General features: G+C 47.7%; 1 protein-coding gene across 12 annotated transcripts in view; it reads right to left on the reverse strand.

The window, feature by feature from the left end:
• Nucleotides 1-17,630, reverse strand: part of Cc2d2a (coiled-coil and C2 domain containing 2A) — a 100,523-nt gene that overhangs the window by 61,005 nt on the left and 21,888 nt on the right. For 10 of the 12 annotated variants that reach the window (XM_063230140.1, XM_063230142.1, XM_063230144.1 and 7 more), the window contains 7 exons: nucleotides 14,111-14,199; nucleotides 13,698-13,799; nucleotides 11,643-11,744; nucleotides 10,238-10,444; nucleotides 7,056-7,218; nucleotides 3,591-3,727; nucleotides 2,973-3,104 (listed from right to left, as the gene is read on the reverse strand). In XM_063230140.1, coding sequence (XP_063086210.1) covers nucleotides 2,973-3,104; nucleotides 3,591-3,727; nucleotides 7,056-7,218; nucleotides 10,238-10,444; nucleotides 11,643-11,744; nucleotides 13,698-13,799; nucleotides 14,111-14,199 — 932 coding nt within the window. The remainder of the gene's footprint in view (nucleotides 1-2,972; nucleotides 3,105-3,590; nucleotides 3,728-7,055; nucleotides 7,219-10,237; nucleotides 10,445-11,642; nucleotides 11,745-13,697; nucleotides 13,800-14,110; nucleotides 14,200-17,630) is intronic. The other 2 variants (XM_063230146.1, XM_003464372.5) reach the window with 1 other exon arrangement.

The raw sequence follows: 17,630 nt of genomic DNA on the forward strand, positions 1-17,630 counted from the left end.
TCTTGTTGGGGTTAGTATGCGGGGCTTCTATTTATTGCTATGTGGACTCTCAAAAAAAATTTTTTAAAGGAACCCCCATGGCATGGAACAATGGAAAAACAAATTTTGGTACCAGATAGACGAAAGAATTATAGGAAAAGGTTCAAGTAAGTAAATAGATAAAGACTGCCGTGTACAAGTCAAGGATAAGCTTAGTAGAGAGTGTGCTATGAGAAACAAAGAGATCGGCCGCATAGCTCGTCCACAGAGTGCAAAGCCCTCTGGCCTAGCCCTGAGCCCTTAGTCCTAGGGACCGCAGCCTTATCTGACTCCTGTGCAGCCATGTGACAACCTCTTTCCGTGCTGATCTTCTCATCTCTGCTGCCCTATTTCTTCCCATAACACAGGACGCTCTCCCCTCTCAACAACACTGAAAGGAAGCAACTTTTTTTTTTTTTTTTTTGTCTTTTTGAGACAGGGTCTGGCCATCAGGCTGACTTTTGGCTCACTTTGTAGCCCAGGCTGGTCTCGAACTCACGAACGATGCTCCTGCCTCAGCCTCCCTGGAAGCAACTCTGAGATCCTGCACAGGAGTGAGATCGTGCTGTGTCTGCCTTTCTGTGACAGGCTTACTTCACTTCACATAATGTCTTCCAGGTTCTGCTATCTTGTTTCAAATGGCAGGATCACATTCTCTTTTTATGGCTGAGTAATACTCCACAACTACAGTTTGGACCTTGAATATTCCCCAAGGTGCATGTGCTGAAGGCTTGGTCTCCACAGCCTGGGCACTATTAGAGGTGGTGAACCCTTTAGCTGGTGGGGTCTTATGGGAGAAGGCAGGTCCCAGGGACGCCATGGAAGAAGACACTAGGACATTAGACCTTCCTCTTTCTCTCTGATTCCTGGTTGCCATGAGGAGAGCAGTATCTTTGGCTTCCTTTCCTGCCGAGATGTGCTATTGCACCACAGCCCCAAAGCCACAGGGCCATCTGACCCTGAACAGAAGCTTCTCTGAGTAACCTCTCCACTCTGTATACTGATTATCTCAGGTACTGTGTTACAATTGTGGAAAGCTGACTGACCATGCACTCTGCACTTATCTCACGTTTTCTTTATTCATATATCTGTGGATGGCCAACGAGGTCTTGGCTGTTGTGACTGGTGCTAGGTGTTTAGTGGGGAGAGTAGGACACAGCTCCTTTAGCCACAGGATATACATGCACAGTTAGAAGACAGGAGGAACATATTTGCAGAGATTCATTGCACAATGTGGTGATTGTAGTTAACCATGATATGTTGTATTTGTGGAAAAAGTAATGAGTGGATGTCACATGCTGTCATCATAAAAAGGGTAACTATGAGGAAATGCACTTATTAATTTGCTAGATTTTACCATCCTGCTGTGTCTACAGACTCCAAAACATCATGCTGTACATCATGAATGCAGTGTTACCTGTCACTTAAAGGTAACACACCAGGAGGAAACACTGCCCTTTTCCTCCATCCTCCCCTCCCACTGGCGGCTCCCAAGGGAACAGGAAGAATGAGTCTGATTGGAGCCAGTGGGAGGCCCTGGTCCTGGTCCGGGCTCTGTGCTGAGCTCGTGGTGGCCTCTGGCTATTTCCAGGAGCCCCACGTGGGCTCTGGCACTGCGGAGGTAAGCACAGCAGGGCAGTTCCATGGCTCAGCCTCTGTCTTGGTGGGGAATTTAATTCATGGGTGATGCAGTGGGAAACCATCACCCATGCATCCGAGGGGCAGTCTGCATGGTGTCTTCCCTTAGTGCAACTGACAGTCTGGTTTTCCGGACTCCAGTGTATTTCCAGCTTAGCCTAGAACTGCTAAAGGTGGGGAGACAGATGAGATCAGTCAGCTACCTCCCCCTCTATGCAGCTTGTTAATTATTCTCCCATTTTCCCATTTCAGCTCACAGTGTAGTGCTTCATTCTATCAGCGGTTCATGCTGAGGTGAACGGATGGGTGGACAGACGAAGGGATGGACTGATGGATTATCTGATGCATGCATAAATTCACACCTCCTCGATCACTAATTGTATCATGTATCATTTGAATGAAACCAAAGAGATGATAAATCTTTCACAGGCTAGGCCTTAGGTTTATGTCTAGTTTTTAACAACTTCTAGCATCACATTTTTTTGTACAAAGCAGCTATTCGTTAATACTTGTGTGTAGTAATATTTTACAGAAATTTACAGTTTAGTAAGCAGGTCTCCTCATACATCATTTCCATGCTCACAACGACCCTGTGAGGTAGAGGAGGTCATGATTTTTGTTACTTTTCAATAAAGGAACCGGGATGGAAGAGGCAAAGACACCTGTCTGAAACGACATACTAGTAGCAGGACAGCAGGACTCGACTACAGCCTACGTCTGGTCTGCTGATGACCTCACTTTTATGGAGGATCAACTATGAACTGTGAGCTAAAATAAACCTTTCCTCCTTTAATTTGGGAGCATTATGTATTTTGTTCCAGCAACAAGAAGGTCCCTCTGACACCCCTGCCCCAGAAGCCTGAGTGGAATAAGCTTCTTTTCTATAGGAAGTACCGAGAGCTTCCAGTGTTTTGCTATAGCAGCACCAAACAAACACTTGCACATGTATTATCTCACCCAGCCCGCACAGCAGGCACTGTTACTGTGTCTATGCTGCAGATTAAGACTGCGGCAAGGAGAGACAGAGGGCCAGTCACTCTGTGAGTGGTAGGGGCGGCGACTCAAGCAAGTCAGGAAGTGTGGGACAGAGCTCAGACAGGGACTGGCCTGGAAACGCACTGCTTGCCTGAGGAGCGGGCTGAACAGAGTTAGCTCTGTTACAGCACGCGGCTGCTGCTGGTTCTTCAAGTGTGGGGCAGTCAGTTATCAAGAAAGAAAAATCTGCAGAGAATTCCACAAACGCAGCATCCTGAGCTGTTTCCTAGGCAAGGTGTTTTCAGACTTCCGGATTAGAAATGGACCCAGGGGGACGGTACCTTCTTATAGTGCGTCTCCAGTCCCGCCTGGGCACTGGGCTCCTGAGCCAGTGGCCGGGGCCGCGAGGAAAAGGGTTTGATGGGGCTCGGCAGGGCTAGGATTCTGCCGTCATCGCCGAACCATTTTCTCTCCTGCAGATCAAACAGAGGGAAGGACCACGTCTTCTTCTGTTTGACACAGAATCGTTCATAAAATCAGCAAACACTGGTGGGAAAATTCTGTGGAAGTACGCATTTCACGGACTTCCTGAGCCCCAGTAATCCCAGCAGCTTGGAGGCCGAGGCAGGAGGATCCCCCAAGTTTGAGATCAGCCTGAGCTGTATAGCGAGTTCAAGTCCAGCTTGAACTACACAGTGACCCTGTTTCCCAACAAGAAACAAAAAATCAAAAAAGCATTCTATGAATGGGAAAAGACTGCCTTCTGATTTAGCCAAAGCCCAGAAACAGCGGGCAGAAGATGGGGTTTGCGCAGCTGGGAGGTGACGCGGTAGGGCTTACTCAACGTCCTGAGAAATAAAGTAAAAGCGCACGTGAAACCACTTCCTGCGGACAAGCCTGCAAACTGGGGCCCCGGCAGCAGCGAGGGCCAGCGTCCCCGCGGGGCAGCAGGTACTCACCGGCTCCTGGCGCAGCAGCCGGTTCTCCACGACGTTCTGCTGGGCGCGAGCCACCTCAGGCCTCGCCCCGGTGTACAGGCCTTCATCCTCCAGGAACCTGGGCTGCACGTTCTCGGGGAGCTTCTTCCAGGTCGGCACTGCACGGTTCACAAAGGAATCCCATGAACGCGCGCGCCAGCCCCAGCGGTGCAAACTGCCCTCTGCCTGCTGCAACAACGCCAGCCGGCGCCTCTGTGTCGCGGAAACCACAAGTTTTCCACAGGAATTTTTCAGACAGCATCTCACTACGTAGTCCAGGCTGGCCTCTTACTGGGGGAGATCCTCCTGCCTCAGCCCCTTGACTGCTAGGATTACAGGCATGGACCACGCCCAACCAACAAGAAGAAATGAAGGCTCCTACAGGATCATGTCAGAGGGTGGCATGCGATGAAGAAGACACTCAGGTGTTAACTTGGGTGGGTGGGGGGAGCTACAGGTCAAACAGAGGCTTTTCACAGAAGCTGGTTTGTGCAGAGGGAGGGAGGAGCTAGTGATAGGCAGAGGAGGGCACACAGTCCTGTGCCCAGGTCAGCAGGGACCGGCTCCTATGAAGCCGATGAGAGTGCGCTGAAGGTTTCCTGTCGCCCAGCGACTCCCGCCCACCCTGTGTTACACCCGCCCACAGCCTCGGGCCTGAGCCCAGCTGCTCTGAAGGCTTCAGCCCAGGCGCCTCGGCCACAGCAGGGCCCCCGTGTACCCAGGCCGCACCATCTGGGGTCCGGGTTTGCAAGAGCACACTCGATGGTGATAACAGGGTCACTGCAGAGTGCACTTCTTAGAAGCCAACCCGGTCTTTAGAGCAGGGCTGAGAACAACTGCGCAGGCTGCAGAGGCCCAGAGCCTCCTGGAGGAGAGGAGAGCGGGACACAGCCCAGAACCCCTCTCTGGTCTTCACAGACCTGGGGTGAGCTCCGACCACACAGCCAGCACCAGCTCATGGCACCCTGAGGGCGCCAAAGTTTCTTATGGAAATGCCTTTGGCTGCTCCCTCCTGTCTGTTTTTATCCTGAGACTATGCAATAGAATTAAGCTAAGAAAGGCAGAGGCCACAGATGAGTGCAAGGCTGTGCCTCCCTGTGGTTTTTCTGTGTCCTCAGGGCAAGTGCAGGTGCCTCTGGAAGTCACTGCTCCCAAAATGGGTGAGTGTGCAGCACGGAGCGATGGCTGTCCGTCACCTACACAGGAGACAAGCTGTCATCCACGCCGTTCTCTCGGAGCTCACAACCCCCAGAAACACCCAATCATTTCCTAGGTAGCTTTTGGATCCTCGAGCCTCCAGGCCCGGCATAAAGGAACCTGCTCCAGACTGCACACTGGGGAGCTGAGCTGTGGTCTCCCTACTCCTGTGTGTGCTGCCAGCCGCAGTGTCATCTCCTCACCAGCCCTCTCTGGAGTTTGGAGCAGGGTAGAAGCTTCATTGCTTGGATTCTCTGCTCAGGGAGGAGCTCCATATACTGCTTCCAGGGTGCTTGTCAAGCCCTCATTTCTGGCCATGCTGGCATCAGCCCCCTAAGGGAGGCTGATGATGGTTCCCCTAACCTCTGCCCCAACTCAAGTGGGGCCCGGGGAGAGACCTGACAGTGGGGCTGAGTAAAAACACAGGCGGCAATCTGCTTTCTGGCCTAGGTGGCTGCAAATGTCTTTTTGGACCCTGAAGAAGCACCAGTGTGGCTGGAGGTGGTGGCACATGACTGTAATTCCAGTATTTGAGAGGCTAGGCAGGAGGATGGTTGGGAATTCGAGACCAGCCTGGGCTACAAAGTGAGCTCAAGGACAGCCTGAGCTTCATAGAGAGACCCTGTCTTAAAAGACAACAAAACAAAACAAAACACCCCCTCCCTCCAAAAAAACCCCTAAAAACAAAAGAACAAATGGAGTGGAGAAATGGCTCTGCCTCTTACTCCTTGTACATGCTCCACAGACAGAGAGTGATGGAGAATAAATGTACAGGATGCATACTCGGGTGACACCACTGGGCCTAAACTGTTTCCTGTGGGTATTTCTTGCCAGCTTCCTGTTTTAGAAGGCAATTTGGGGTGTCCATCAAATTCCAATTTGACTCAAAAAGACCTTTCAGGATGAAACACTACTGTGACCTTGACGCAGCATTTCATTGGAACCAGGCTAGAACAGGGCAAATCAATAGGAAATGGATATTCCTAAGTCCATCCAAGTGTTCGAGTTCCCTTCTTTTCCCTCCCCAATGGCATCAGAGAGAAAGTAACGTGAAGCCCAGGCTGTTAAAAACCAGACAGGGCCCCATTGCAGGATCTGGGCACTCTGTCCTTTTACAAGTTGATTCCTAGAACCAAGTGTGCCCGAGATGCCCTGACATCACAGAAAAGAGCAGCAGGAAATGCAGGCCGGAGAGAAGGTCTGCAGGAACCTTCCAGGAACCTTCCAGGAACCACCTCTCACAAGGTGATCTCAGCTCCAGGGCCTGGCCCACTGCCTCAAGGGTGGAAAGTGAGAAAGCTCCCACAGCCTGAATCTCAGTGTCTCACTACTTTCAGACCCAGAAATTGCCTCAGATTTGATGCCAGGCTCCCCCAGCACTGTGGGGTTTCTCCTGCTATTCTATGAATAAGTATCATTGAATGGACTTTTTCTGTGTTCTTTACTTGTGATCTGAAGAAATTTCTGGATTATTAATCTGATGAGTAAGTACAATCAGTTCTAGAAATGGGCCATCCTTATATGATGAAGATAAAAAAAAATACAGTGGGGCCATTTAAATTTAAAAGTCCTTATTATTATAAAAGACACCTGGCCATTTTCCTCCTCTGACTGTCCAGCATTCTCACCACTGTCTGAAGCTGCTCTGGAGTCCTTTCCTGAGTGTCTGCAGTTGTGCTGTTGGAGCTGCCTTAACATCCTCAGCTGAGTAACAGTGTTCACCTTTCAGGGCTGTTTTGACCTCGAGGAACAGGTGGAGGTCTCGTGGGCCAGGTCTGGTGCAGGAGGTGAATGCAGACGCACCACATGCTTCAGGACCTGCTTCCCACCGGCGGTCATTCGGTAACAGCACTTGCCATAGTTTTTAATCAGGCCTCAGAATGATACTCATGAAAGAGCACTTCCAGAGCAGCTTCGTAAAGCACTAAGAGTGATGGGATTGCTGCGTTTGAGATGAGGTGGGGTGTTCCAAGGGGGGAATTTATGGCACTGTTTTTTATCATACTACATGTGTTTTTAAATAAGTAAACATTCACTGTGCTTTTTTTTTTTTTTTTGTCTTTTTCCTTTCTATCGGTACCGGGGATCGAACTCACGTCTGCCTGGTTGCAAGGCAGGCGCTTATGCCGCTGAGCTAAATCCCCAGCCCCTGTGCTTTTGTTTTTAATCACGCCTCACATAGCAGGTACATTTCACCTGAAGGAAAATGCAGATGTTTAAACCGAGCAGAGAAATAGAAAGGACAGCTACCTGCTCGCCTACTGGGGAAAAAGAGGAGTTCCTTTTCCTTTTCCAGCCAGGTGTGGGTGCCTTCGTATTCTGCAGGTCTGACCACCACAAACTCATCAGGTGCAGGGTCCAAACCCAACAGGAAGTCCTTGGCGTCCTGACTGCCCAGCAGCTCTTCTTCATCCTGCATGGTGTTAAAAAGCATCAAAAAAATTCACACCCAGGTTCTTAGTTTATTCAGAAGATAATTTCTGACCCTGAACTGATCAGACTCAACAAGTCCCGCAACAAAACTGAATTGTCTTTCAAAGAAAATGAAAGCATAGAGCTACACAGCATTTCACATATACCCAGCGGGTTCTGTTGTTGGCTTTCCACTGTTCAGTGCACCCAGAGGATGTCAGAGGCAGAGACGCTGATTCGGAGAAGTGGTGAGCACAGGAATTAGCAGCTCTTGAGTCCCACAGCACTGAACTCTCACGTGGCATCAACCCCAGAGCAAAGACGGCAGGTGCTCAGATGGCCTGGGTGTGGGTCCCAGCTTTGCCTCTGGGGACTCAGGGGACTTACTTCACCTCTGACTCTTGGTTTTCTTCCCAGGAACTTGGGGATACTAGTAGACCTAACCTCTTACGACAAGGTGAGGATGAAACTAAATTATACACTAAAAATCTAAGCACAGGCGTGTGAAATATGTGAAGTATAAGAATTTTGTTTCAGTATTTTCCAGGTTTTTCTCCACCTGCTCCTCCTCCTCCTTTTCCTTGCCTTTCTTCCCCCTTTTCTTTTTTTCCTTTTCTTCTTTAAACACTTGAACGTGGCATCTGTGTTTGAGCAGTATCTAAAGACTGTGAGGGCAGCCCAGCTAGTGGCCTCCTAATATTTCCTCCCCAAAAGTGCCAAAGAATAAGAAAGGAGAAGTCAGTCTCCATGGAAACCATGCTTTCAGCATAACCTCAAGGCCAAGAATGCCCAAATCATCAGAAAACAAAAAGTCACCAATGTCAGTGCATCATCTATTTTGCTCCTGCGCACCTCTGCTTCGTGGAGAACAAAAGTAAACAGAAATGTGCAGAGAAGACAGAAAGAAAGCAGCCAGGGAAGCAGCCTCCAGGTTCTGACACCACCCAGAAAATCCCGAACCCCTCTGAGCACGACAGTACTTAAAAACACGTCAGGCAGTGGCGCAGGGCTGCACACAGCTCCTCAGGAAGTAAAAAGACAAAGCAAGGAGGAAGTAGCTTTTGGAGACGAGTCAGGATTTCAGATACCTTGCCTTTGCGAGGGGGAGCCTAATTCTCCTCCCTTTCAGAGTGCACTGACTTTTGCAGTTTACATGGTGGAGGTGATGTGTTGGCTTCTGATACTAGGTCCTGAAAGGCACTGTGGCCTCTCCGTTGATTTCTCTCTCAGATCCCCTTTGCTTTAGGGGGAGGCCGGCTGTGCTGTTCTGAGAACACTGAAGCCATGCCCTGGGATGTGTCCGTGGTCAGGGCAAATATGCCAGTGTGGAAGGAAACCTTCCTGGCCCATCCAAACTTCTAGATGCCTGTGGTCTTGTCTGTCTTGTCTACAATCTCATGAGACATCCTGAGTCAGAACAAGCTGCATATTGATGTGTAAAGCAGTAACTATAGAATAAGCTGAAATATTCCCATGCTTCTGTAGACCTCAGTAAGAAAATACATTCCTGGGAGGCTTTCTCAAGGGAGGAGATAGAGGTGAAGCCCAGAAATATGCCAACAGTGCAGACATGAAATGTTCTGGTGTGTTTTCCCTTTTTATTTTTAACGTTGTAAAATATATGCGGTTAACATTTATCATTTAACCATTCCCACACGACCATAGTTCATAAATGTTAAGTACATTCAGAAGCATCTTCAGAATTTTTTCATCTACCCAGATGAAAGCTCTGTGCCCATTAAACACTAATTTCCAATTCTTCCTCCCCTAGACTCTGGCAATCATCGCTTTCTGTTTGCATGATCTTGGCTGCTCTCAGTGCCTCATATAAATGAAATCACCCAGTATTCATCCTTTCGTGATGTCACTTAGCATAACGTCTCTGAGATGTCCTCTTGGAGGCTGGTTAATAATGATTCACAGAGCACATTTTATTAATCTGTTAAACACAAGGGCTTGCCTGCACCTTTGGGCTGGTGTGGATAATGCCGCTGTGAACCCTGGTCCACAGATCCCTATTCAAGCCTAAGCTTTCAGTTTGGCAGGGAAGAGTTATCTTCAGCGTAGAGCTGTAGGGTGATACAGTGATTCTGTTTAAGTTTTGAAGAACAGCCGTATTGTTTATAACAGTGGCCGCATGATTTCACATGCCTACCAGTCATGCATGCACAAAACTCCAGTTTCCCCACATCCTCTCCAACCCTTAGTTCTGGTTTTGTGCTAGCCACTCTGATGGTATGAAGTAGCATCTCATTATGGTGTAAGTTGGCATTTCCCTAGTGACTAACAATGATAAGCATCTTTTTATGTCTCGTGGGCCATTTGTCATCATCTGTGGAGAAACATCTGCTCTGGAACATTCTCCCAGACTGAGAATGTATCTCCACGGAAGTGCACTTGCCTAGCATGCACGAGGCCCTGGGTTTCATCACCAGACTAAGCCAAAAGAAAAAGCTTTACCCAGCATGGTATCTCATTAACATGTACAAATCTTTCTGCTTTATGTGTCCATTTAAAAACTAAATTTAAATAAAAAAGAAGGAAAAAGATCTTTGCCCATTTCTTAAGGTTGAATTTTCTTTTGAATCTCACGTCATTCACAACTACGGAATCCAAGCTGTAGCTTGGGTGTGACATTGGGCACAAAACATTGCTTGCTTGTAAGGTTGTGGAGAGACAATGAGAGAGGTTTTATTTGCCTTGGAGAGAAACACACTGAGCATGTGAAATGAATGCTAATCATTTAGGCAAGAACAGAAAAAAAATCTGCAAACCATGTTATTTCGTTTCTTCCCCCCAGCAAGAGAAAGGCAGGCAGATTCAACCAAAGCCCCTACTGCAGATTGCGGGGTGCAGTCAGGGGCTACAGAAAGCCGACGGCGGCCAATGCCTCACTAAGCAGTAATCCCGCTGCCCTCACCCAGGATTCTCACCCAGGATGTGGGCGAGCTGTCAGGCACCGTGGTGGCAGGTTTGTCCTTAGCTGCCTTCTGTCACGAGAGGCCACGACCCTCACCTACCTTCTGTGGTGTCCCTGCTCTCGCTATGACATTAAGTACCATTTTGTTCATGCCTCCTGCGGGTGACTCTTCCTCTCCTTCCTCCTCCTGATGGGTTCCATCTCTGTTTTTTGCTCTTGCTTTTACTGTGGGTTCCTCTGGCTCGGGATCAAAACTGAAGGTGAAGAAGTTATAGGCCTCCTCTGCAGAAGGGAAGCCAGGCGGGGCCTAAGGAGAACAAGGCACAAGAGCAGCTGCAGGTTATTTAAACCACACATGCTCTGCACAACCTCAGCATGGTGGTGCAAGCCTGTAATTCCCGCACTGTGAGAGGCTGTGGCAGGAACAGGGCAAATTTGAGCCCAGCCTGGCCGACATAGTGAGAGGGTGCCTCAGAACAAAAAGTAAAGGGCTGGGGATGTAGCTTAGTGCAAAGACCCTGAGTTTAAACCCCAGGACTACACGTGCATACCCAACAGTGACCATACAACAACAAAAACCTTCACACAGTTATCTTTGTTGAAGGTTAATTTGTTATGGACTGGTAATGAATTTTACAAACCTGACATGCATTTTGGAGGTCTACTTAAATAAACAAGTGAAACCTGACAATTATTTACATGCTAGTAAGCAAGTACATATAATATTTACATGAGTAAAAACTTTAGAAAATATTATTAAGATGCCAAAAAGCAAGTTCATCGTTCTATATTCAGCCAATGTTCAGACAGTTCTGTTTAATTAGGAAAAACGTAAGATTCGTTAACATTCTTTTTTAAAAAAAATGGCCTTTGGCCAGGCATAGAAGCATGTGCATGTAATCCCAGCACGTGGGAGGCCACGGCCGGAAGATTCCTGAGATTAAAGGCCAGCCTGGGCCACAAAGTAAATTCAGCACTGAATTCATACCGAAACCCTGCCTCAAAAAGACAAAACAAAAACAAACAAAATCAGCCCCCCCCAAAATCAGCTTTTGTTTCCCTCCTTGCTTTTTTTTGGCTCTTCGAAAGTTAGTATGCTTCCTGCTTTGTTGCTCCCTCCTAGCTGGTGCAGTTTCAGAGCAGAACATTCTCCTCCCTACTTCCTCAGCCTCTCTTCTCCCCCCATCCACAGTCCTCAAACAAGTCACTATCTGGTCTTTCCAGCTAGATCCTAGGACAGCTGAAAATAGGCATCCTTTCTCATTCTTGTTTCTTTTATGCTCCCTGACAGTAGGAAGTCAGGTACATAGATGGTCATTTCTTCATAGATGTTTTTGAAAACCACCAACAAAAAACCATAGTTTTAAAAGACAGGGTGTGGTGGTACATTCCTGCAAGCCCAGTACTGGGAAGCTCAGGCAGGGCTATGCAGGGAGCTCAGGGCCAGCCTGAACTCCTCAGTGAGACTCAGTCGGGGGGTGGGGGTGGGGCGACAAGATTCTCACCTGGGGTTTAGACTTGATCTTTTGTACGGCATCATGAAACTTCACTCTTGAATAACTTTGGGAATCATTTCTGTGTGAAGTCGCTTGTGATTCTTTACATGGCTATATGAGTGGGAAAAAAATGATGGGTAAACCACGTGAATCAGGAGAAAAGGAAGTTCTAAATCTAGCAGTAACCCCTGAAGACTCTTCTCCTGACTGGTGCATCTCATCACTGCAAGGAATGAAATGCTTAAAGACTTACAGACCTCAACCGCAGCAGAAGGTTGAGTCAGCAGAACATTTCCTTACTCAATGTGTGTTATTGCATCCCATAGACCAATAGATTACCCATTTCACAGAAGATCATTTCCTGTCTATAGAGCACAGGCATTTGGGTGTAAATAAGCTCAACAAAGGCCCCAGCAGGGTGCACATCCTGCTCCTACCTACTGAGCCTCTCACCTGCTGTCTGCATTGGTTCACTGAGCTTTTTGCCTATACAGCTTGAGGGCCCCTTATCTGAAATGCTTGGGACCAGAAATGGTTTGGATTTTGGGTTTTGCTTTCACATTTTGGAATGTTTGTGTATTTGGAATATTTCCATATTATCTTGGGTATAGGACCATGTCTAAACACAAGACTCAAAATCCTATGCATCTAACACACATAGCCTGAAGATAATTTTCTACAACATTTGCAGTGTTTTGACAGTGACTACTCATACAGGTTCAAGCATGTGGTTTCCACTCGCCATGTCACAGCTATAGTCAAAAAATTTAGGACTTTGGTGCCTTTCAGATTTCAGATTTGTAGGTTAGGTAGGAATGCCTAGTCTTTACCCGCTTGAGGTGAGAATTCTCTTATGGGTTCTCTCTCGTTTTTCTTTGAATGCCATTCCACAAAGTACTGGTCCCATGTTTCCATCCATTTTCTAATCAAATCCTTTTCAAATCTAACTACTGTACAGCTTCTTTTCCATCCCCACCACAATCCAAACGCCGTACCTCCCTTTCGAACAATTCTAAGGTATCCCCAAAATATATTCAAAATACAGCAAGCCTTGGGTTGCAAATAACTTTTCTGTCAATGTTCTGCCAGATGAGCAAAGATTTCGAATTAATTTTCCCTTGGTAAAGGAGCGCTGTCTTGTGTTGTGAGTAGCAGGTGGCTCCGTGCTTCACGTGATCACAGCTGAGCTGCTGGTTCTCTCTTGTACTTGCTGCGGGTTTGTGTGCAGCACTGAATTTTTGAGAATTCCTCAAAAGGAGGCAGAAGTCATTGGGTAGGTCCCTCGGTGAGGGTGCATGAAAAGAAATGGGTTCCATGGAGCAGATGGAGAAGCCCGGTACCATCAGTGATAGCTAATGTCGGGCTGCGCGATTGCCCTCTGCGCTCCTGTCCCCCTCACTCCAATCACCAAGGTTTTCCAAGGTAATTGCAGGTTAATTTGCTTATTTTTCTTTATATTTTGAATTTTCTTTATTATTTTGTATTCTATTGCATTGTGCTAATCATTTTGGACAGAATCCTCTGAACTCTCATTATTTCTTATTTTTGGTATTGGGGATCAAACTCACTACCTTGCACTTGCCAGGCAGGCACTTACAACGCCGAACTAAATCCCCAGCCTGACTCTCATTATTTCTTAAGGGGAAATTCCCTGAGACATATACAAGTGCCTGGGATTAGTAAATATAATTCTGGAACAAATTATGCTCACAAACGTAGTTTATATTTGTACCACTAGACATTCAAGATGTGACAGGACATTATTGACAGGCTGACTGATCATTATTATCTGGATGGAGATGTTTTGAAGCTTGGAATAATTCTCACCCAGTGACAACCATGACTGCCATGTAATGTGCCTTCCCTAAGGACCTTCAGCCATCTGGCCTAAGTCCTTCTTGTTCATTGAGATCATGTAAAGCTACTTCCTTCTGACCCTGTACCCTAACATGTACTTTCTTTTCCAAACTGGTCCACAGAGCCCTGCCAAAAGTCAGGTTCTGGTATCATTCCTACTTCACAGAGCATCTGTGTGCCTAGGTGGAGGCTCAGGTTGTTTCTCACCTCCGGGCCAAACTCTGTCTCCAACTCTTTCTCACTGGGACTTCGCAGGCGCCTGGGTCTCGGGGTGGGAATTTCCTGCAGCAGCGCGCTTTCGGCCTTGGACTGAAAAGTCAAACAGAAAATTGCGGCTACGAAACACTAGGAATGCTGTGAAAATAAAAACCTCAGTTTCTGCTCTATCACGCACACCAAGCCTCTTTAGTTAGGGGTACGAGCAGGGAAAAGGGTTTAGGGAATGGCATTAATTCTCAAGCATAATTTTCACCCTTGCCAAGCAAAATACTACACTAACATTTACAATGAGAAAGAGAAATTGCGTAGCATTCAGATCTGTGTGGTTTGGAGCACAGGAAGCCAGCAAAGCCCAGAAGAACCTCCGTCAGTAGGGAGCGGAAGACGCGTGACCCTCTCACCCTGGCAGCCTGCAGCTTCTCCCGCAGACGCTCCCTCATGGAGAATTCGGCGAAGCCCGTCCTGGACATTGAAGGAATTGGAGGTAAGCCTTAAACAAACAAAGGAAAATTACTCTTAGGTACTGTGTTTTCCAAAAGGCAAGTGAAACTTAAAAAAATGAGAGAACGTCATTTCATTTTGCCAGTCCAGAGCTTCAGGCAACTATGCAGACACGCGATGCGCTGACAGCCCTGTTTTTGTGTAAGAAGGGTCTGTCTTGGCTTCAAGACCCACAGGGAAAACTTTGGCTCTGCTAGGACTGTCACTTCAACTTCACCAGGAGTAAAGTGAATGACACCTGACTGCTCAAGGCATACAAGCACCAACTCAGTCACCACCAGGCAGAGGTGCTGGAACACGTGGACTGAGAAGGAGGCAGAAGGAATTGAGTTTCACGGCTACCCTTTCTCTCTGACCGCTCAGTCTCTTCTGCAGGCCGAGTTAGCACCATGGAAACACAGTGTGTTTTGTACATAGCACTGAAGACAGATCGACACATCTTGAACTGGTGGGCAGCTGCACCAGTGTGCCAGGCATTGTGACACATGTCAAATGTACCTTCTCATCAGCCTGCTGGTCTCCCCCAGGAGACCCCAGGTGTTCTCCTCCCCAGGCAGGGGAAGATGCAGACTCTAAGACCCTGTGTGATAAGTGACTGCCTCCACTGTCACACACGCAGCATGCAAAACAAGTGGGATCTGGTCCCAGTTTGTGATGCTCTACAACCATTACGAGTAGGATGACAGAGGAATGGAATGCCAGCCTCAATGCCAGCGTCCCTTCCAGATGAGGAGGGCTGGGTGTGCAGTGGCTTGGGGTTGTGCTGGGGAGCCCACGAAGCAGTCCTGACTCTGCTCTCCAGGCCATGTGGAAGACAGTGGTGAGGAGGAGGCTGAGGTCAGTAGCATGCACACAAGATGCACCTGGCCTGCAGGGACAGCAGCTAAGGGACCAGCTAGGCTGTTGCCTGGGTGTGACCATAGGGGCAGGGGATGAGTGAGAGAGGCCTGGAGGTGACTGGTAGGAATGGGACAATGAGCAGATTAGATCAGATCTTGGCAGCAGAAGCTGAGGTGGCTTCTGCCAGGACCCCTTAGATGTACAGACTGTGATGTCGGAGTCTCGGCTCAGCCCAGCCCCCCGGACTCTTCCACTGCCTCAGCCTGGAGGCCCTGCTTCTGAGAAAGGAGCAGAGGACAGTATCTGAGGAGGGGCTGAGAGAGGCAGCCAGGAGTGTGGGCTGCAGAGGGAGAAAGGTGAGCAGGCAGAGCCAGGCTGTGAGGTGTGTGGGTGATCTTGTCTGAGTTGAGGTGTTGGTCCAGGGCACTGAGTCCTGGGACGGGCCAGACCCGAGGGAGACTTGGGAGCACTCTGACCAGGGCGTGCACTGCAGCAGGGAGCTCTGTGGTGGGGGGGCTGCAGGAGAAGGGCAGGAGACCTGTGCAGTGGCACCTCTAGGCCTGTGCCTTGGTTGTGATTTCTTCCTTTGGTGTGATAGCGAGGCCTAATATGCTGCTTATACCATACACCCTATGGGGCTCCTGTCGGGAGGTGAAGCATTGATGGCATGGATGACACTCCTGCATGTGTCAGTGAGATTCGGTCTCTTTAAATTTCCAGCAGCTCAATAAAATGGTCTTTGGCATTCATTCCTTTTTAAAAACCTCAATTTAAAAACCTAGTCATTGTTTTCCATTTTTAAAGAGGATGTAACCTCAGTAGATTCTGTCTCTGGGACATCGGCTGAGAATCTGGAGACTTTTCCTTCATTGTGCAGGTCACATTTGGAATTTATGGACGTGTGTGGTTGTTTGATTAATACCCGCTTCAGGCTGGGAGTGGTAGCTCAGCCCTGTAACCCCGGTATTCGGGAGGCTGTGTCAGGAGATTCCCTGCAAGTTCAAGGTTAGCTTGAACTAGAGTGAGACTCTGTCTCAAAAAAACAAATATCTGCTTCTTTCCTTCCTCTGCAGAGAGGGGGTCCAGCCTGAGCCCCTTGTGCTGGCCCAGGCTGTTGTTTGGTAGATGACAGGCCACGCCTCTGCCACCCCTCCCAAAGGCTGGCCCTTCCCACAATTAATAGCAGATCTCTCTGAGCGTCCAGGATTGTCTGGTTTATTACTCCCACCTTTTAAAGCTAAGATTCAGCTTTTTGCTTTGACTCAAAACAGTTACTATTTGTACATAGTTCATTAGATAACTTTGGGAACAAGACAGCTTATTAAATAATAAAAAGTAACTCTTGCCTACTTTTTTTTTCCTGAACTGATGTTTATTTTTAACAGACATTATTTTGTGGAGCAGTTTTGGGTTTATAGTACTGCAAAACCAAACGAAACGAAACGAAATGAAACCAAACCAAACCAAACCCAGTTTTTTTCAAGATGGGGTCTTGCTATGTAGCCCAGGCTGAAAACACAGACACAACAACATCGCTTTCCCCTAATTCAGTGTCAGTTACACCACTCCCAGCTATGTGAGCCCAAACTGGGGCTAACACTACCACTTAAAAAAAAAAAAAAAAAGGTAAAAACTAGCTTAAAATTGTATCAAACTTTTCAAGGTTTGAAAAGTGATACTAAAGAAACTTGCTTCAAATTATGCAGAAGAGATTAATAATCTATCTTGCCTCTTGTATAAAGAATAATTCCCTAGATGAGTTTAAGGAGAGCCACGGGCAAGGACTGGTTTATGGACCCAGTGACCCTGCGTCTGTCCTGCCCTCGGGAGGAAGAGAACTGACCTGGGCAGTGTGACTGCTTCATGCTTGTGCACAGAGGTGCATTGGGACAGTGGCTGTGACACAGTGAGGGGGGCCGGCATGAGTCAGGCACCCCCAGGTGCACCCTGAATGTGACGATCACTGAACATTTGCTTTGGAGGAACTTAGGGCTAACGAGAGAATTTGGGGACATTCCATTAAGGTATGCACATGGCATGGAGGCAGTGTGGGGATGGACTTCCGGGACAAAGTGATGCTTTCATCACAGAGAATGAGGAACTCATGTAAAGGTCTGCACTTGCCGCTTGGAAAGCCCCTTAGCCCCAAGGTTACAGAGGCTCCCCGATTGCTATGCTTTGCCTCCTTTTCCCTATCACCCATTTCTTTCTCTTCTCAGACTTCACACACTAGTGGACATTTCTCACTTTCTTCTTAATCATTCTTTCTATACCTGACTTGCCAGAAGACACAGCAATGTGCTCCTAATGGAACAAGAAATGCATCTTGAAATGATTTTTTACTCTTCTACTGTCTGTTCCCAAATGATGTGATCCCCTACCTTTTTTCATTAATAACGGCTTTGTGGGGAGATAAGCCACATACCACACAGCCCATGATGAAAGGGTGCAACTCAGTGTTTTTTACTTACTTATGTATCAGTTGACTGATATTTGGGTTGTTCCCACTTTTTGGCTGCTATGAATCATGTTGCCACCAACATTTGTGTGCAAGTCTGTGTGGAGACATGTGTTTTCAAT

The sequence above is a fragment of the Cavia porcellus genome, unplaced genomic scaffold, assembly GCF_034190915.1.
Source record: "Cavia porcellus strain 051 isolate PalLab524CR breed Dunkin Hartley unplaced genomic scaffold, mCavPor4.1 scaffold_18, whole genome shotgun sequence".
NCBI lineage: Eukaryota > Metazoa > Chordata > Mammalia > Rodentia > Caviidae > Cavia > Cavia porcellus.